We start from the raw sequence: 17,769 nt of genomic DNA, 5'->3' as shown, positions 1-17,769 counted from the left end.
AATACTTCCGTTTTGTTTATACACACGCTTTTTTAAGAAAAATGTTATTTGCGCAACATCTGATTTTATTGAACAGGCCCAAACGACATGATTTTGTAAGCGCAGTAACATTCCTCCCATTAGTATGTAGCGTATGATTTTGAGACCTGTTGTAATATTATTTTCATGCCCAGGAGACTACAGGAGAGAAGACAAACAATGGCATACATTACAGACTGCAACTTCTCTACAGCAACGGTAAGACATGCTCATATTTGCACACTTTCATCGATCGTGATTTGCAATTCCTTGCACTAAAATAGCAACAGTAGCAAGTGCTGTCATTAGAGATCTCAATTTGACGAAGATTGGCAGGGATTTAAATCAATGATTTAACCGTTTCTGTCGGAACAATTAGACGCAATCAGCACGAACTAATTCTCATTTACTTTCTTCAAATCTTCACAATAAATCAGTTTGATTTTTAAAGCATTAATAATTCACTCAAGGTTTAAATCAATTAGAAACCTATTTCCAACCACGCGATATTAATTGTTAATGTGTTTTTCTTGGAGTGAGTGTGAATTGATCATGTTCATTAGTGTGTAATCTGACAGCCTGTCTATCATTTGTCATCTGGTCAGTTTCTAAATAAACCAGCTGTTAGTTCTGCCACCTCTCAAGCATATTGTGCACAGTGCTTTTGGAAACGTTTCCATCATTAGTTTACATCTATCTCTCCGTCACAGTTTCTGTCATTTTGAGCTGTGGTTTCATACATCACTATTTAAATTCAAAGCGGTTGGCAAGTCGTGACTGTGTCACCATTTAGATTTTAATTTAATTTAAGGCAGTAATTAAACTTAAGCATATTCACTGCATTATGTGTTTTCATGAAGAACTATTTAAGCATATAAATTAGAATAGTTTGCTATATAATTTAATTAGAAGGTAGTAAATAAACTGCTAATTATGATATATAACATGGGGAGGTGTATTCAGTGTTGAACTTATAATTATGCATTTTTCCATTTCAGAATATCTATACAAAATAATAGTTATTTAACATATCTTCCTCTATAATTGTAGTATGCAAAAATACTTTAGTGGCATTAAAAGAATATTGTTTTTATGTATAATGTGCGCATATCTTACAGTACAATTAATTGTGCATTATGCTTGGTGCAATTACAGTGCATTGCAATAGCCGATTTAGAGATAATGAATGTGAATGTGTTTGTGGAACATGTAATGAAAAGCACATGCTGATGTCAAGTTTCTGTGTGTTCCAGGAATCAGAACAGAGCAGGATTTTTATGTAAGACTAATTGACTCCATGACTAAACAGGTAAGGGTTCATCTCGTCCCGTACACCACCATCTGCGCATGTCACCAGAGGCTAATTCATACATGTTGGGGCATCAGGAAAAGCTAAAGGTTGAACTGTTTGTGCTCCGTACAGATGAATCTCACAGCGGAGAGCATGCGTATCTCCCAGGGGCAGTGTCACATTTTAACATGCGCGGTGACAACGGCATCATAGCATGTCCTGTGGCCTCTTTTAGAGTTTTTGTACTCAACCGTTGGTGTTTAACGGTCCGGCGTAGTGTGTATTTTTAGGGGGCCCATATTTTCTTTTTGGATTTTTCTTATCAGTTTTATTTTTGCAGACCTCTTTTGCAGTACTCTTGTATTGCTCTTTCGTTGGTGTGGTTCACATGTCATGCTCGGCTGCGTTCTTCTGAACTCAGCCTTGTTTCATTTCTAGTATGTACAATATGGCAGATCTACATTATTAGTGTTGCCTGTTTCCTGTTTCCGGTTTGATTCTATCTGTCACCGAAGACATATGTTGCCCAGGGCTAGTGTCTGGATGTTTTTTGGTAGAGAAAAAACACTGACCTTGGATCAGCCCTAATTAGCGTGTCATGGGAATTAGCGGTTAGCTTTTGTCAAAGAGCCTCTATTAAACATATCCGTGTTTATTAGCCGCCTGCTGCAAACTGAGAAAGGCTCCACGCTAGGCTCTTTACACTTCGCTAACGGTCGCTAACTTACCTGCGGGCGGCAGCTCTCTCTCCCTCCCGCCTAAGTTGCATGGCGGGGAACATCAAAGCGCATTAAACCCCAGTAGCTGCCACTTTGACAGCGCTAGTCTGGCAGTAGGTAGCGGAGCTGTTGTTTCCTAACTATCTGCTTTGCTGCACTTCGTGGGAGGACATGGCACTTTTGAGCGAAGTGTCGCTAGAGCGCTGTTTATCAGTGTCAAGTTAAAAAATAATCACCCAGACGCCTCGGCTTCCCCCTCGCAAATCTTTTGTAGTTGTTTGCTGGCAGTTTTCATGTCAGTCTTCTCAGAATATATTTAGCACTTGTATTCATTATTTTTGCACAGGTATTACAACACGTGTAATAGAAGTCACAAGGAATGAGATTGCGATCCCCTTTGCTGCCGCATTGTGTGCGGGAAACTTTCAGATGTGAAGACAACCTATGGTTAAATCACTCGCTAAAGGGATCCGCTTAGAACTACACTTAAAGATTGGGGAACATGTGTAACGGCACTCGGAGGATATCAAATCCCATTCTCCGACAACAAGACAGCTAGTTACCTTGTAACACCTCAAAAAGCACCGGTGCGAGTGATATATTTACCGCGCCAACAGCTCGGTCGGCATGTGTCTTTGATTTCCTCAGGTGAATGAGAGCGAGAGAGAGTTCGGGATCAGATGTGGTTTCGCTCTGGGGCGGTCAGACCTGTTGAGAGGGTGAAACGAGACCTGGATACCGGCTGACCACAGGACAGCTACAGGTGTCTCGGCCCATGTTGTGGCTCGGGCTAAAACAAGCTTTTAGTTTGAAGAGCGTTTTTGAGAAGGGAGTGCGGATGCTACTCCGCTGGCAGTCGTTATCGGGTTACAGACGACCTGAGTAATCTTTTGTGATGGTCTGTATCCCCGTCGGCCTTCTGTAATCATTCAGAAGCGCCTGTGAGATGCTAGTTATTGAGTTGTGGAGCGAGTGAGCCAAAAGGTCCATTGTCAATCGTCAATAGTGTAACGACGTATGACGCACAGCTCACGCAGAAAGTCACTTTCAAACCAAGCCGTTTTCTGTTGGGTAACACCGTGACCTTTGCGCGAAATTTCAAATCGCATGGATTCTTGTTGAAATGACTGGCCCGATTCATTAAACACCGCAACTTGAATTTGTTAGCAAAACTATTACTTTCTAAGCGGCCGTGGGAACAAATGCTAATCACAGAGGCTCCCAAAGTGTTTTGCAATGCTAGCAAGGCTAAAACACGTACTCTGTTTATGTTACGCTGGCAAAAACAGCTAAAACAGCTTTAGCTTGGACTGTAATTAGCGTCCAGATTTGCTGTTACTGCTCTCAGAGCTTATTATTCTGTGGCGAGACTGATTTACTCTTGCAACTGTGCAACAGTTGCATGAAGGCGCTTGTTATTTTGGTAGTTACTGTCACAGGGCAAATTATTAGATTCAGCAGATACTGTAAACATCTTGGTGTTTTACATTTCAAGCTATAGTGCTAATTTACGGCATCTGTTGTTTTAGCAGTGGCCTAGCGGTTGGAACACGTGTTCTGAATCTGACGTGCTGAGCTGTTGCGCACTTCTGTTTTGTTTTGTAGTTTTGTTGTTGTTCATGCCACAGATAGTCCATACAGCTTGCATTTAACCCAGAATACTTCAGTTTAGACAGCTGAGGGAAGAATACTACACAGACTAAGGCTCCGTCCACATGGAGACGTGTTTAGCTGTATACGTAAATATTTTGTATGGTATAGGCGTTTCGTCCAGACGGATCCGGAGTTTTGGGAGCCTGAAACCGCTATTTTTTAAAACCGGGTCCCAGAGTGGATAAATCTGAAAACATCCCTGCACTGTCGTTTATACAACCAATCCGTATATTTTGTGAAACTATGATGTCATCACCCCACATCTCGACCCTAGTCAGGCGGATTAATAAATAGTGTAATAAATGTATTGTTCCATCTTCATCTTCTTGTTCCTGTTGTTGGGTTTGTATACATTGCGCAAGGTCCAAATCTTATGCGCATACTCCAAGTCGTCTTCTTAATTTTCAGTGTATGTCTGTGGCAGAATTACAGCGCCACATACTGGTCTAGTATATATACTACATTAGTGGCTCTCAACTCCAGTCCTCGAGGCCCACTGCTCTGCACATTTTGTATGTCTGCCTCATTTAACGCACCTGATTCAGATCATCAGCTCATTAGGAGAAAGATCCATGAACTGAACTGTGTCAGATTCAGAAACATGCAAAATGTGCAGAGCAGTGGGCCCTGAGGACTCGAGTTGAAAACCACTGTACTACATCATCTTGAGTTGGTTTTGCGTGTACGTAGGTATTTCTTGAGACGACGCTGTGTTTACAGGATTTCTTTTAGAACGAGATAAAATAAAGATTGGATAGGGAAAGCTCTGGCTTTGTGTGGACGGGCCCTAAGATTCTAGCATGCTAATTCAAAGAATAATAACGTGTTAATGGTCAATTCAATCACTTAGCTGCCTGTCAAGAAAAGTTCAGAAACATCGTGACAAACTGTCCGGATCTATTCGGATGTGTAGGTTAGGGTTAGGCATTTTAGTGTTTTGCTTCAGTGTTGTGTAGGCAGTAAATACTGCGACTGACGTGACCAATGAAATCTTTGGCAGTGTTGCGGGATTTTCACTTAAAGCGACAGTGCACCCAAAAATGACTATTTTGTCATTAATTACTCACCATCATGTCGTTCCAATCCAGTAAGATTTCGGAATCTTCAGAACACAAATTAACATATTTTGGATAAAATCCGAGAGCTTTCTGACTCTGCATAGACAGCAACATAACTACCACTAACATCGGGACTACGAACCAAGGACATTGACAAAATAGTCCACGTGACATCAGTGGTTCAACCGCAATTTTATGAAGCTACGATAAAACCTTTTGTTGCACAAAAAACTAAAATAACAACTTTATTCAATAATTCTTCTCTTTGGAATGAAAATTAAAATATTTTTGATGAAATCAAAGAGCTGCATAGATGCAGATACCACATTTAAGGCCTATAAAGGTAGTAAGGACATAATGCTAAAATAGTCCATGTGACATTGTAATGATGTCCTTAGTATCTTTCTGGGCCTTGAACATGGTACTTGCGTCTATGCAGGGTTTGAAAGCTCTTGGATTTCCTAAAAAAAAATCTTAATTTGTGTTTTGAGGATGATTGAAGGTCTTATGGGTTTGGAATGTCATGAGGGTGAGTAATTAATGACAGAATTTTCTTTCTTGGTTAAACTATCCCTTTAACTGGTTTGATGAAAAAAAATAAATCACACCATTATACTAGGATTGTAACACATAATCGGGTACAGAAGAGAAAGTCTGGCATGCGGGGGGCCCTTAGGTGTGAGTTTGACAGTTAAAACTGTGATCAGCAGATTCAGCACTGACAGATCTGACAAACATAGCGCAGAAACAGCAGACCTCCCACGTTCCTCCCTCATCTATCCTACTTTCCTTCTCCCCTCTCATTACCTCCTGGATTGTTTATATTTTTAAGATGCAGTACGAGATGTTAGTTGTTTTGCTTGAGCTAACTTGAGCTTGAGCTAAACTTAGCCAGTGAATTAGACCACGCCCTCTCTCCAAAACCCTGCCCTCCAAAGGCATGTCAGCAAGTATTTATACATGCAAAATGTATTGTAATATGTTTGGCAATACCCAGCTTAGTTTTATCATTTTTTTAGCCCATCCACTCCACAACCTCAGCTTTGTTTTGTTCCCTGGTCTCCTGCTCAAATTCTTGCACCGTCTAGAGGTCTCTCAGATGTCTTTTAGCTGTCTCTAGAAACCCTTCGTCTATTCTCCTGTCTGTCTGCCTGCCCAACTCTTGCTCTGTCTTCCTCTTCTCTTGTTTCTCAGGCTTTATGTCTGAACAGCTGATCAGGGGTGGGGTGGGATACTTATTCGTGTGTGTAAACGCTTCTGTGTGTGTGGGAGAACAAAGAGTGAAATCACTGCCAAGACAGCACCTCTTTAAAGGTAGCGCAGTGGCCTGGGAAAAAAGGCAGCCGTGTTCTTAATGGCATGCTAACAGATGATGCCAACTGTGTAGGAAGTAGGTTTCCATGTATTTATAGCGTCTTGTTTACTTGCCTTCGATTTCAGGCGTCACATCAAAGCCATTGAGGAAAACGCTGGATGAAATATGAAAAGTGTGCTTGGCGAGATGAAATATGTATTACAAGGCATATGAACGTTGCATGCTTATTAACGTGCCCTTCTCGCACTTTGGCGCGCAGTTAAAACTGACCTAAATATCACACTTGTAACATTAACATAAGGTAATTTTTTACACGGCACCTTTGCACATTCGATGTTCCTTCTAAATCAAAAAGAAGCTATTTCCTGCGTTTATCACAGCACTTCCTCTTCTTTGATCGCAGTAAAAGTAGCCAAGCCATTTAAAAGTTATCAAGATGGCACACTTAAATACAAACAAAGTATACAAAGACTAATTAATCTTTATGTGAGTCACTTCCATTTGTATGACTGGAGGAATTTGTCACACTACAGCAAAACCATTGTGTTACATGCAGACAATTTGGAGATTTTTAACTTTTGTACTTCCGTACTTCCATTTAAATGTTTATTTTATTACACCATATCTATTTTCATTTGTATACTTCAGTTGGCTTTTTCTTTCTGAGCCAGAAATCTATTCCTGTGATTTCGAAGCTGAAGTTTTATCATCACTTCAGTCACATCTTCAGAAATCAGTCTAACATTATGATTTGCTCCTCAAAAAAAACAAAACAAAATATATATATATATATATATATATATATATATATATATATACAGGTTTCTCTGATGAATAGAAAGTTCAGAAGAATAGCATTTATCTGAAATAAAAAAATATTTAGTAAAATTATAAATGTCTTTATCATCACTTTTGATCAATTTAAAGCATCCAGCATCCTTGCTAAATAAAAGTATTCATTTCTATAATTTATTTACTAAAAAATAAATAAAAAAATAAATTATACTGAATTATACTGACCAAGCTTTTGAATGGTATAGTGTATAATGTTACAAAAGCTTTTTTTTTTTTTTCAGATGAATGCTGATATTTGGATTTTTCTATTCATCAAATAATCTGTAAAAAAATCAGCAGTATATTAGGATGATTACTGATTGCTTGATTTATATACTGTTTTTTTTTTTTAAACTAAAAATGTTTTTTGTTTCCTGGCTGTGAAAAAATGGTCTGATTTATGAATGAATGAATGAATGAATTCAGATTTTCGCTATATCCAATGTTTAGATTTCTGTTTTGCAAATGTATGCAAATTAGTGTATATTTAGTTAGATATTGCCTCATTTGCATTTTTAAAAAACAATTAATTTTACTGTACTGTGATTTTTTTACTCTATTCAACTGTGGCTGCTTCAAGAATAGCAGGATTTTTTTAAACATTAAATGATATTATGGGAAATAACTTAATAAATAAGTAGGGTAAATAGTTGACTTTAATGGCAGGATATTACCCAAATGACATTTTATAATAGACTCCTAATATATTATTAAGGCATTAAGGCAAGTGGAGGAATACGGCTATTCCCGAGCACAGCTCAGCCGGAATGGGCGAAGATAGATTTGGTGTTTATAGATAGAAATATGAAGCAGGTCTTTGGGCTGGCAGACAGTGATGCATGCTGTGTACTTCTAGAAGACCTTGGCCCCCATTCCCTCAAAGTGAAAGAAAACCATCTGAACAAATGCTCCGAGCTTGCCAACTCCAGCACTGGCTGTAACAATATCGCTTTCAGTGCCTTTGTATAATGTAAAGTACATCTGAAAGACATCAAACAATGAGCCAATGTATCGTCTGTCTCTGGATATTTCTCCTGTCGAATTACCCTTTTCTTGGTAGATAGAACTTTGCGTCAGTGTTTTTTTCCAGTTGAGGTCAACGTGACAAACTTTTCTGAAGCTGGACAGGCTTGCTGAATTACACCTCCGTTACATGGCAGAGAGTAATGACTGCGCGTAACGGGACAGATTTGCTGCCAGTCGGTATGCCTGCGAACGAGATCCCAGAATCTTAGCAAGGTGACACGCTTGGCGTTGTCAAACGCGGCACTGTTCAGAATGGCATACCATGTCCAACATTCGACTCGGGGAGGAGGGGGGACACACAAGGCTTTGCCAGCCTGGCAGCGCTGTGTTTTGTGTTAAGGAGGGGTGAGAGCAAAGCCGAGAAAATTTGGGAGAAAATTGGGGGGCCACACCAGATGGTGCACCGTGCTCCAGTCTGGCATCCCAACTGCTCTCTCGCACCCACCTCCTCCAGCCTCCTGCCTCCCCCCACCGCCCCTGTGCCACACGCCACTGATGGTTTGGCACGTCACATGCTAGCGTAGGTAGTATGCCAGTGAGCGCATAGGCACTTCACATTTTTACCCATGAGTCTGAGATGGAAAAATAAAAGGAAAAGATGAGCGAGTGAACTGAAGAGATAAATACTGTAATGTGACAGGGTAATATTGTGAAACATAAAAGAACTGTTTTCCATTTGAATGTATTTTAAAATTTAATTCATTCCTGTGACATTAAAGCTGAATTTTCAGCATCACTACTCCAGTCTTCAATGTCCCATGATCATTTAGAAATTATTTTAATATGATATTTGGTGTTTCATTATTATCGGTGCTTAATTATTAACAATGTTTAAAATATTTTTTGCTCTTTAATATTTTTGTTTAAACCGTGACACATTGTTTTCAAGATTATTCATTAAATAGAAAATTCAAAAGAACAGCATTTATTTGAAATAGAAATGTGTTGTTACCAGTGATGGGAATAATGGCATTATAAATAAACGGCGTTACTAACGGCGTTATTTTTTCAGTAAAGAGTAATCAAACGAATTACTGTTTCCTACGTTACAACGCTGTTACCGTTACTGCCAATAAAATACGGCATTACTATCATTTATTATAATATTATTATAATTTTATTTTTCAGTTCATCTGAATGGATGCGCAGCGTACCTGTATTTGACGAGTTGTAAACTGTAGTGTGAAGGCACACGACTAGCCGTCACTTTGTCTCACACACCCAAAGAAAGATACAGAGCGACAGAGTCTTATACCATGCAGAATTGACACGCTACGTATAAATGATATTCTTTGTTGTAATTTGTGTTCCTCTCAAAACAACGGCGCTCCTTTGGAATACTTCAGCTTTTAAGAACTGCTGGTTTCTCCGGTAGTAGGCGGAACTAATGTGCAAACAGCAATCTCATTGGCTGGCGCTCACCTATTATCGTCCCTGTTTTGATTACAGCAAATCAGTTAGAGCGAACGCAGACAACGTGATTAATATTCATGAACCCCGCAGCTCATTAAACCTTAGTGTGTTTAATATTGTTATTAATAGTAGAATTTGTGGTAGTAACAAGACGTGAGTAAGTAAACTAAAAATGTAATTAATTTCATTAAAATTTCATTCATTTAACATATTTAATATTGGGGTCATCCAAGTTATTTAATATATTTAATTTATTTTTTATTTTTTAAAGCAACACAATAGTTACTTTCCCTGGTAATTAGTTACTTTTATAATGATGTAACTCTGTTACTAACTCAGTTACTATTTGTGAGAAGTAACTAGTAACTATAACTAATTACTTTTCAAAGTAACATTCCCAACACTGCCCACAACAACATTAAAATAGTGTAGATTAGCGTACAATGTTTTATATTTATTTTATAGTTATATTAAATTAGATTTTTTTTTAAGTAACGCAATAGTTACTTTCCCTGGTAATTAGTTACTTTTATAATGATGTAATTCAGTTACTAACTCAGTTACTATTTATGAGAAGTAACTAGTAACTATAACTAATTACTTTTTTAAAGGTACGTGCCCAACACTGGTTGTTACATTATAAATGCCTTTACTGTCACTTTTGATCAATTTAATGCATCCTTGCTGAATAAAAATATTAATTTCTTGAAAAAAAAAATAAAAAATTAAGCAGCACAGCTGTTTCAACATTGACCGTAATAAGAATAATAAATATTTTTGAGCAGCTAAGTTCTTTTAAATTCACAATATTACTGTTCTACTGTATTTTTGATAAATAAATGCAGTCTTGGTGAGGACTTCATTCAACACATAAAAAAAAATCCATTTAAACTTTTTACTGATAAGTCTATGTAATAATGCTTGTTTAAATTTCACTAACCTGAAGAACACAAAACTTAATTTGGAGACTGGCTTTACTAAAATATCAGTGAGTCAGATCTTGATTCACTATCCGCTCTGACTGATTCATTGAGTTCATTTGTTCAGAACGGCTAGCAATTAACTCATAAGAATCGTTTGCTTATAGCTCGGACTATGTTGTTGAATCACTTAAAGTAAACGAATTGGATCACACATGTCGCACGGTATGCGTTTATACATTAAAAACAACCGGCTCGCGAATCAAACTAACTTACACTAGTCACGCCATTTGCTTCCGATTCAGTTGCTTGTGAATCGGATAAGACCGTCGCGTTGTTTGATTCTATTTACTTTTAGCGCGTTAGTATAACTAAAAAGACGCTTTCTTCTTTGTGTTTTGTGATACATTGTCTTTTTGAAATACTGTTTTGGATATAAATGGATATAAATCGTCCTTACCTGCAACACAGAGTCGTTCACAAGAACTAAAACTGCTTCGTCGTTGACAAACGATAGAAGACATTTGCGACGTTTTGTTTCTTACTATAAATGGATTGAAGGTAAATATCCACCTCCCTCAGCGCTAGTTTTGTTTTTTGTTTTATAAAATAGGCTTTCTCATTGCTATTTCGGTGTGAGAAACCGTTGCAAATGATTCAGTGCGTACGTGAACTGTCCGATTAAAACTGAATCGCGAATTTCGGATCTTTCTGCAAACCCGTATGAGCTAGTTCGCGAATCTGGCATGCTAGTTGTCATTCTGAACGACTGATAGAAAACACACGACGTGATTACTTAAAAATATTGTTCGTATGTAAATCCCATTGACAAATAACTATTTGTCAGTAATATTTTGTTATTTCACAGGGGTTTGTACCCCTGTAAAAAGAGTTTTGCAACACCCTGTCACTGAATATCCTGTTTCACTTAAGTTATATTACAGAAGAACATTTGCAATTAAGCTGTATTATTTTTGATAAATATACTTTACCTTATCTACAGGAATTACTGTCATTGTTTTGATTTTTTCCATTAGAATCTGAGCAACCAGTTACTTCTCGTATCATCTCCACCTACAACAGGTGTTCTTCGGCTTGTTACCCATCCCTCAAACCGTTCGGAGCTGGTGCTATTGTACATCCCAGCCTCTACCACATGTTACCCCACCTCAGCCCCATGCCCTGTAGGGAGAGTAATTACCTGAGCTAGAAGTGCAACAATGAGCCCATTTTATTGGAGCACCTTCATTTCTCACCTTCTGTTTTCCTTTACGTAATGAGCCACAGTCCTGTGTGGAGCCAGAGCTCTGGACAGCCTGTCCAGAAATATTGGAACAGCTTAGACGATTCCCCACGACACATGCTGATATTTATTAAATACGACCAGGCCAACAGGCTTTAAAGGCAGATTTACGCCTCCTCTCAGCGTGTTCCTCAAGTGGAATTGGCTTCTGTGTATGTGAGGGTGGATAAGTGGAGGAAATGTTTTTTTTTTGGGATGTTGTATGGTCAGTGTCAACTTCCAAAAATATGTATTTTGAAACTGCTTCATATGAAATGTGCTTCATTTGATTTCCATGGCCCAGAAAATTAATTCTAGTGTTAAATAAAGCCTGCGTGTGTCCACATAGTGACTTTTTTCTTCTCTTTTTAAAGGCCATCATATATGAAGGTCAAGACAAGAACCCGGAGATGTGCCGTGTGCTCCTGACTCATGAAATCATGTGCAGGTGAGACTTATTCCATTATACTTTGTTTCCACGTGTGATGCTGAAAATGCTGCGTGACACGGCACAATCATAGTAATCCAGAACATACTTGATATTTAGAAGCCCCATCAAACTGTATCACTTTTTAAAATAATTTTAAATAACAATTCAGTCCGTTCCAGTTTTCAGTCTGGCTGAAAGAACTTTCAATTGGCACTCTAATCAATGCCTTATTAAAAATCCAACAGAAATTGCATCATGACCTATGTTATTGTGACCATTAATGTGTTTTACAATCTATTGTACATATTAGTATTACAGCAAATATAATAGCAAACAGCAAACTAATAGCATATTAGCATACTTCTAGCTGATTTTATACATATTATTTTTAGATTAGACATTGCAAGCTAATACCCCCTGAGGTCCTATACTGATTCAGCTCAGTAGGCAGACTGAATTGTTCATGACACCAGAAAACCGTAATTTGCTGTGTGTTAATGCTAGTTAGAGACTATTAGTGAATAGGCACATTCTAATTCTAAAAAGCATTTTATTGGACATAAATTATACAATCATTCAAGTAATTTTTATTGAGTCATTTGTATTTTTGCTCCAGGACTATGTTTGCTATACGCTATACTAGCATATAGCAAGCCTCAAAGCTAATAAACATGGACTGCCACAAAAACTCGCTTTCTATATGGGCCATTCTACAGAATTGGTGCAAACTAGCTTTAAACACATGTAAAAAGCTTTTAAGTATTCAAATCTTTTATGTTTACTAAGATTCGTCTATTATCTACTGAAACCCACAATACTATTTAAAATATCAGTAAGCTTAATATATATAAAAAAAATTATTTATTGGGTACTTTCAGTTGGGGGGTGGCTGTCCCGAACCCTAAACTCCCTCTAAATTTTAAAATATGAAAATGGTATTGAAATAATTTTGGTATTTTTTTCCATTGTTGTTTTTAAAAGTATCTTTTTGATTCTGTTAAAAAGTGAAGTTCAAAAAAACAAACAAAAAAAAAACAAACCTAAATTATGTATTTCTTTGTAAATTATGAAACTTTAATGCATTTTTAGTATGTTTTAGTATTGTTTTAGTATGCAAATTAAAATTTTGTAATGTGATGTGGTCACTACCAAAACATTACTGTCACTACCGAAAATGTACAGTCATAACCAAAACATGGGATGTTTTGTCAAAAATAAATGAAATTATCAACTAAGATGTTATGATAGTTTTTGGTTCAATGTATGTTCAAACTAATGAATCCTTAACTTTAAAATCATTATCAACGTTTTGCCTTTTACAATGAAAAATTGGATTCAAAATACAACAAATCTCATAAATTACACTTGAAATATTGTTAAAAATGTAATTGTTATTGATTTACCTCTAAAAACTTTTATAAAATAGCAATATATATATATATTTACATTGTAGATGTAAGCAATATGTTAAAAGGTCAATATAACCCTTTTAATTAAATTATAATTCCTGTTTCAGTAGTGACAGATTTGGGGAGAGGACAGATATTCCAAAAATGTCTGAAAATACAAGATGAGAACTGACTGCACAATTACTAGAAATGTGAACCTTGGATATTATACAATTTGCATACATACAAATTTGTTTCAAGATGACTTTTTCTGTAGAATGACCCATATAGTATTCTAAAAACAGTACATGAAAAGTGTAGTATGTCTAAATTCGCAGTATTCATAAAACTGTAGGCAAAAAGTACCTTGAAATTTCCACTGACATTCTGAAGTATGCATCTAATGGACGCTTTACTGTCCCATGAGGCCACGGTAGAGGAGTTGTGAATGACAGTAAAGAGGCGCACCTAGCATTGTAAGTCACATGACAGTGACAACATGGAGGATGTTGTACATCTGGATTTCATTCATACTACATATGTTCATAACTTTCTTTTTTAACATTCACAAAGTTATGCGAATTCAGGCACAGCTTTAGATTTTGATGTCATGGGTTATTTTATTTTCTGGTATGTTGAACCAATGAGATTTTGCTGTCTCCATCAAAATCTCCTGATGCTTATCACTTTATTCTGTTGCCTGGTTAGGACACTACCTAGTGCACTCTAGTGATGTATTCCTTTCAGTTTAGTTTGCTCTTGTTGGAACTGAGTTTAACATTACCAAGGCAATACATGAAACAGAAGGCATGCACATAGAGCTCATTTCATACTAATACTATCCAGGTCAAACTCACAAACCCCTAGTGAACAACAGAGCGAAAAAAAAAAAACAAGTAGAAGATGACTTTTTCTATCAATTGCTATGTATTTAATTAACATGCAAAGATGAATTTGCTTAAAAGTAGGTTGTGATGATCGACTCGCGCCTATTTTTAGTGGTATTTTAACAGTGCCGCCCACCCTTGTAACCCCCCCCCCCATGAATATCACCCTGATGCCTGGTTAATTAGGACAAGCAGAAACTCATTACTCAATCTGAAATTTCAGTCTGCTCTGCTAACAAATGTGCCCTGGCTCACGTGGCGTCCATGAAATATATGCCAGGTTTTACCAGCGACACATCACGCAACTTAAAGATGTTGTATAGGCACTTTTGCAATAAAAAAGAACCTTTTTTTCACTGTTGGAAGTGACAGCTATATGCAAACCGATGTAGTCCTCATCCCTCCACCTGCCAAATCAGCATTGATAGGCAATCGTGTATGTGTGCGTACGATAGCATGTATGTGTACCTTCAAATGCTGCCGCAATTATAAGCAGAAAATTAGGCTGTTCACCATTAATCAGCTCCACTAATTGCCACGCACCACCATTAGCCATATGGTGCCATGCCAGCTTGCAAGTGCGGGACAAAAGTGCTTATTCCTATCATTTTAAAAAACTAGGGGGAGAAGAAAAAAAAAACAGGGGATGCATTTCAGGATGTTGTTTGTCATGAAACTGGCCAAAATTGTTCTTCTAAAGACTAAAGTTGTCATAACACAAATCCAATGTCATGAATCAAAGGAATCATGGAAAGGAAACATATGTTGGAGGCGTGTGATGGTAGCCACGTTCCAACGTTGACAGAGCCGACTACATCCTGCTAATTACATGAGCCCATTTAGACATTTCTTCAAAAGCCACATCAGGAAGGAAGCGTTAAGATCTAAGATGCGATTTCCTTTGGGTGTCCTACGGGACGATCTTGAAGAGGATCAGGAAAAAGATTATAACCTTCCCAACCTCCCAATAACCTAATATAGGCGTGCAATACTTACTGCAGTTGTTTTTGCTAAGGCAAGCGTTTATTATTTTATATACTTAGGGTTAAGTGTTTGTTCAAATATGTAAACACTTTGTTCTACTGACCTCAAATACTTTATATTTGATAGCAACTACATACAGTAGCAATGTGATATTAGGGTCAATATTAGTTTTTTTTTTGTTTTTTTTTCCCAGATCTATTAATTAATTCAAAATACATTAAAATGCAACACATATATGCATGACTTTAATATGTTTGTGTTTTTGATGAGCAAGTTTTATTTAATTTAATTTATTATTATATTATTATATATTTTTTTTAAACTGGGGACAAAAAAAGTCAAGTGGTGCAACCAACGTGCAGCGAGTACCCTTAAAGACCTTTATGACTGTGTTAAGGTCAATAAGTCTTTCAAAATATCAGATATTTTAAACTTTTATCACAAGGCGATGTTAAAGGCGATATTAAAGGTCATATTAGGGTCAATATTGTATCAGTTGTTTTTTGACCAGATCTATTAATTCATTCAAAATACATTAAAATGCAACACATATTTATACATTTTGAAAGCTGAATAAATAAGCTTTCCATGGATGTAAGGTTTGTTAGGATAGGACAATATTTGGCTGAGATACGACTATTTGAAAATCTGAAATCCAAGGGTGCAAAAAAATCAAAATATTGAGAAAATCGCCTTTAAAGTTGTTCTTAGCAATGCACATTACTAATCAAAAATTAAGTTTTGCTATATTTAGGAAAGGAAAATTTGGGAAATTTACAAAATGTCTTCATGGTACATGATCTTTACTTAATGTCCTAATGATTTTTAGCATAAAAGAAAAATCAATAATTTTGACCTGCACAATGTATTTTTGGCTGTTGCTACAAATATAAATTTGCGACGTAAGACTGGTTTTGTGGTTCAGGGTCACATATATCACTTTAATATGGTTATATTAAAATAAAATAAATATAAAATAAATATAAGTTTTAAAATGTCAAATATTTTGAACTTTTTATCACAAGTCATTGTTAAAATATTTTGTAAAATGTCATGTGGTGTAGCGCCTCAAACCAGTGACATTTATGAATTACTAATCCATGATATTTCTATATTTTTAATGTTTTTCAAGGTAAAAAGTTATAAACTTAAAATTCAACATTAGAGTAAGTAATAATGTGTTTCAGCTTGGATATCAAGTTGGATATCTCAACAAAAAACAGTACATTTTAGTTGTTATAAGTATATGTAGCAATTTTTATTTGCAGTGTGTAAACTTTTTTTTTAAAACCAACATGAATACTGACCCATCACTGACCTGTTAACCATACAAAACTACAAAGCAATGCATTGGCAACCACCCACAACACTCTTGCATCATCTTTTGCATAAGAAAAATGTAGTTAATATTTCTTTTTAAGTATTTTGCATGTGTATCTATAAATTTGAATGCTCAAGGTTCTGTGTATCAGGAGCTAAACCGTGTATCCCATGGGCGCTGCCGGATTTGATCATTAGGCTCCTACAAATCTTCTTCCTGCACTGTATAAATACACACACACACACACATATATTCACGCACACACAGAGGCACTGCAATCCCTTGTTCCAGTCCTTTGGGAGGACACTGACCTAGTTGAGGAAGCCTTGCAGAAGGAGGGGCGAGCGAGATAGAGATGTAGATGTAGATAGAGAGAGGGAGAGATTTTAGTCTTCTATTCATGATGAGTTTCTAAAGAAAGACATTCATCATGCATACCTGAAGAAGTGTATTTTATAAATCACATACACACGGTTCCTCATGAATAAGCATGGTACATCTCATGATACCATCTCAACGCTTGTAGTCCGCGACTGAATGATAAAGTCTATTGATACGTCTAAAAACTGTGTCATTGGAGAAAATAGAGAGCTGGGAATGAGGTAACAAGAGAAACCGTGAGGTGGGAGGGTGGAAGCAGAGAGAGTTGTGGGAGGAAGAAAAACTGAAGGGGGAAGGACAATGCCAGGGGTGTCATGTGACAGTTTTGTCCCCAGCCCTTATTCAGTGTCCTACTGCCATCTGTGCGGTAGAAATGTGATGCCGGTGGTCTCCAAACCACCACTGAAGCCCCTCACACACCTTAAATTCTCCTCTCGTCAATCTGCTAAACCTTATCACCTATGCAAATGCAGTGAAGGTCTAGCAGTCCCATTGAATGTGCCTAGCGTGTTAATGTGGCGATAACAAACTCCAATGCTCAAGGGGGCGATAGAGTTACAGTTTTTCGACTCTTAATTGCTTTCTTCATACATGCTGTGCAAGATTCATCATTTAAACTTATTCAGAAAAAAAAAGGTCTTTCATCTATCAAATATCAAATCAATGAAATGACTTTCCTTTTTGAGTGATGTCATCAAGCCCTCTTTTAAACTCCTCCCTCTTTAACTATTTGACTTACAGAGACTACTTATCACCATCCAGTTAAATTCCTGTTGGATAAAGTATAGCTTGCATTTCTAAACATTTACATTGAGGTTCTAGCGTTGAGTATGTTTCTTTATACAATAT

At 36.9% G+C, this 17,769-nt stretch overlaps 1 protein-coding gene across 5 annotated transcripts in view; it reads left to right on the top strand.

Moving 5' to 3' along the window:
- Window positions 1-17,769, top strand: part of ebf1b (EBF transcription factor 1b) — a 155,073-nt gene that overhangs the window by 1,869 nt on the left and 135,435 nt on the right. For all 5 annotated transcript variants that reach the window (XM_051092974.1, XM_051092971.1, XM_051092972.1 and 2 more), the window contains exons 3-5: window positions 174-237; window positions 1,272-1,327; window positions 11,904-11,977. In XM_051092974.1, coding sequence (XP_050948931.1) covers window positions 174-237; window positions 1,272-1,327; window positions 11,904-11,977 — 194 coding nt within the window. The remainder of the gene's footprint in view (window positions 1-173; window positions 238-1,271; window positions 1,328-11,903; window positions 11,978-17,769) is intronic.

The sequence above is a fragment of the Labeo rohita genome, chromosome 21 (assembly GCF_022985175.1).
Source record: "Labeo rohita strain BAU-BD-2019 chromosome 21, IGBB_LRoh.1.0, whole genome shotgun sequence".
In the NCBI taxonomy this organism is placed as follows: domain Eukaryota; kingdom Metazoa; phylum Chordata; class Actinopteri; order Cypriniformes; family Cyprinidae; genus Labeo; species Labeo rohita.
This window is presented reverse-complemented; position numbering and strand designations above follow the sequence as displayed.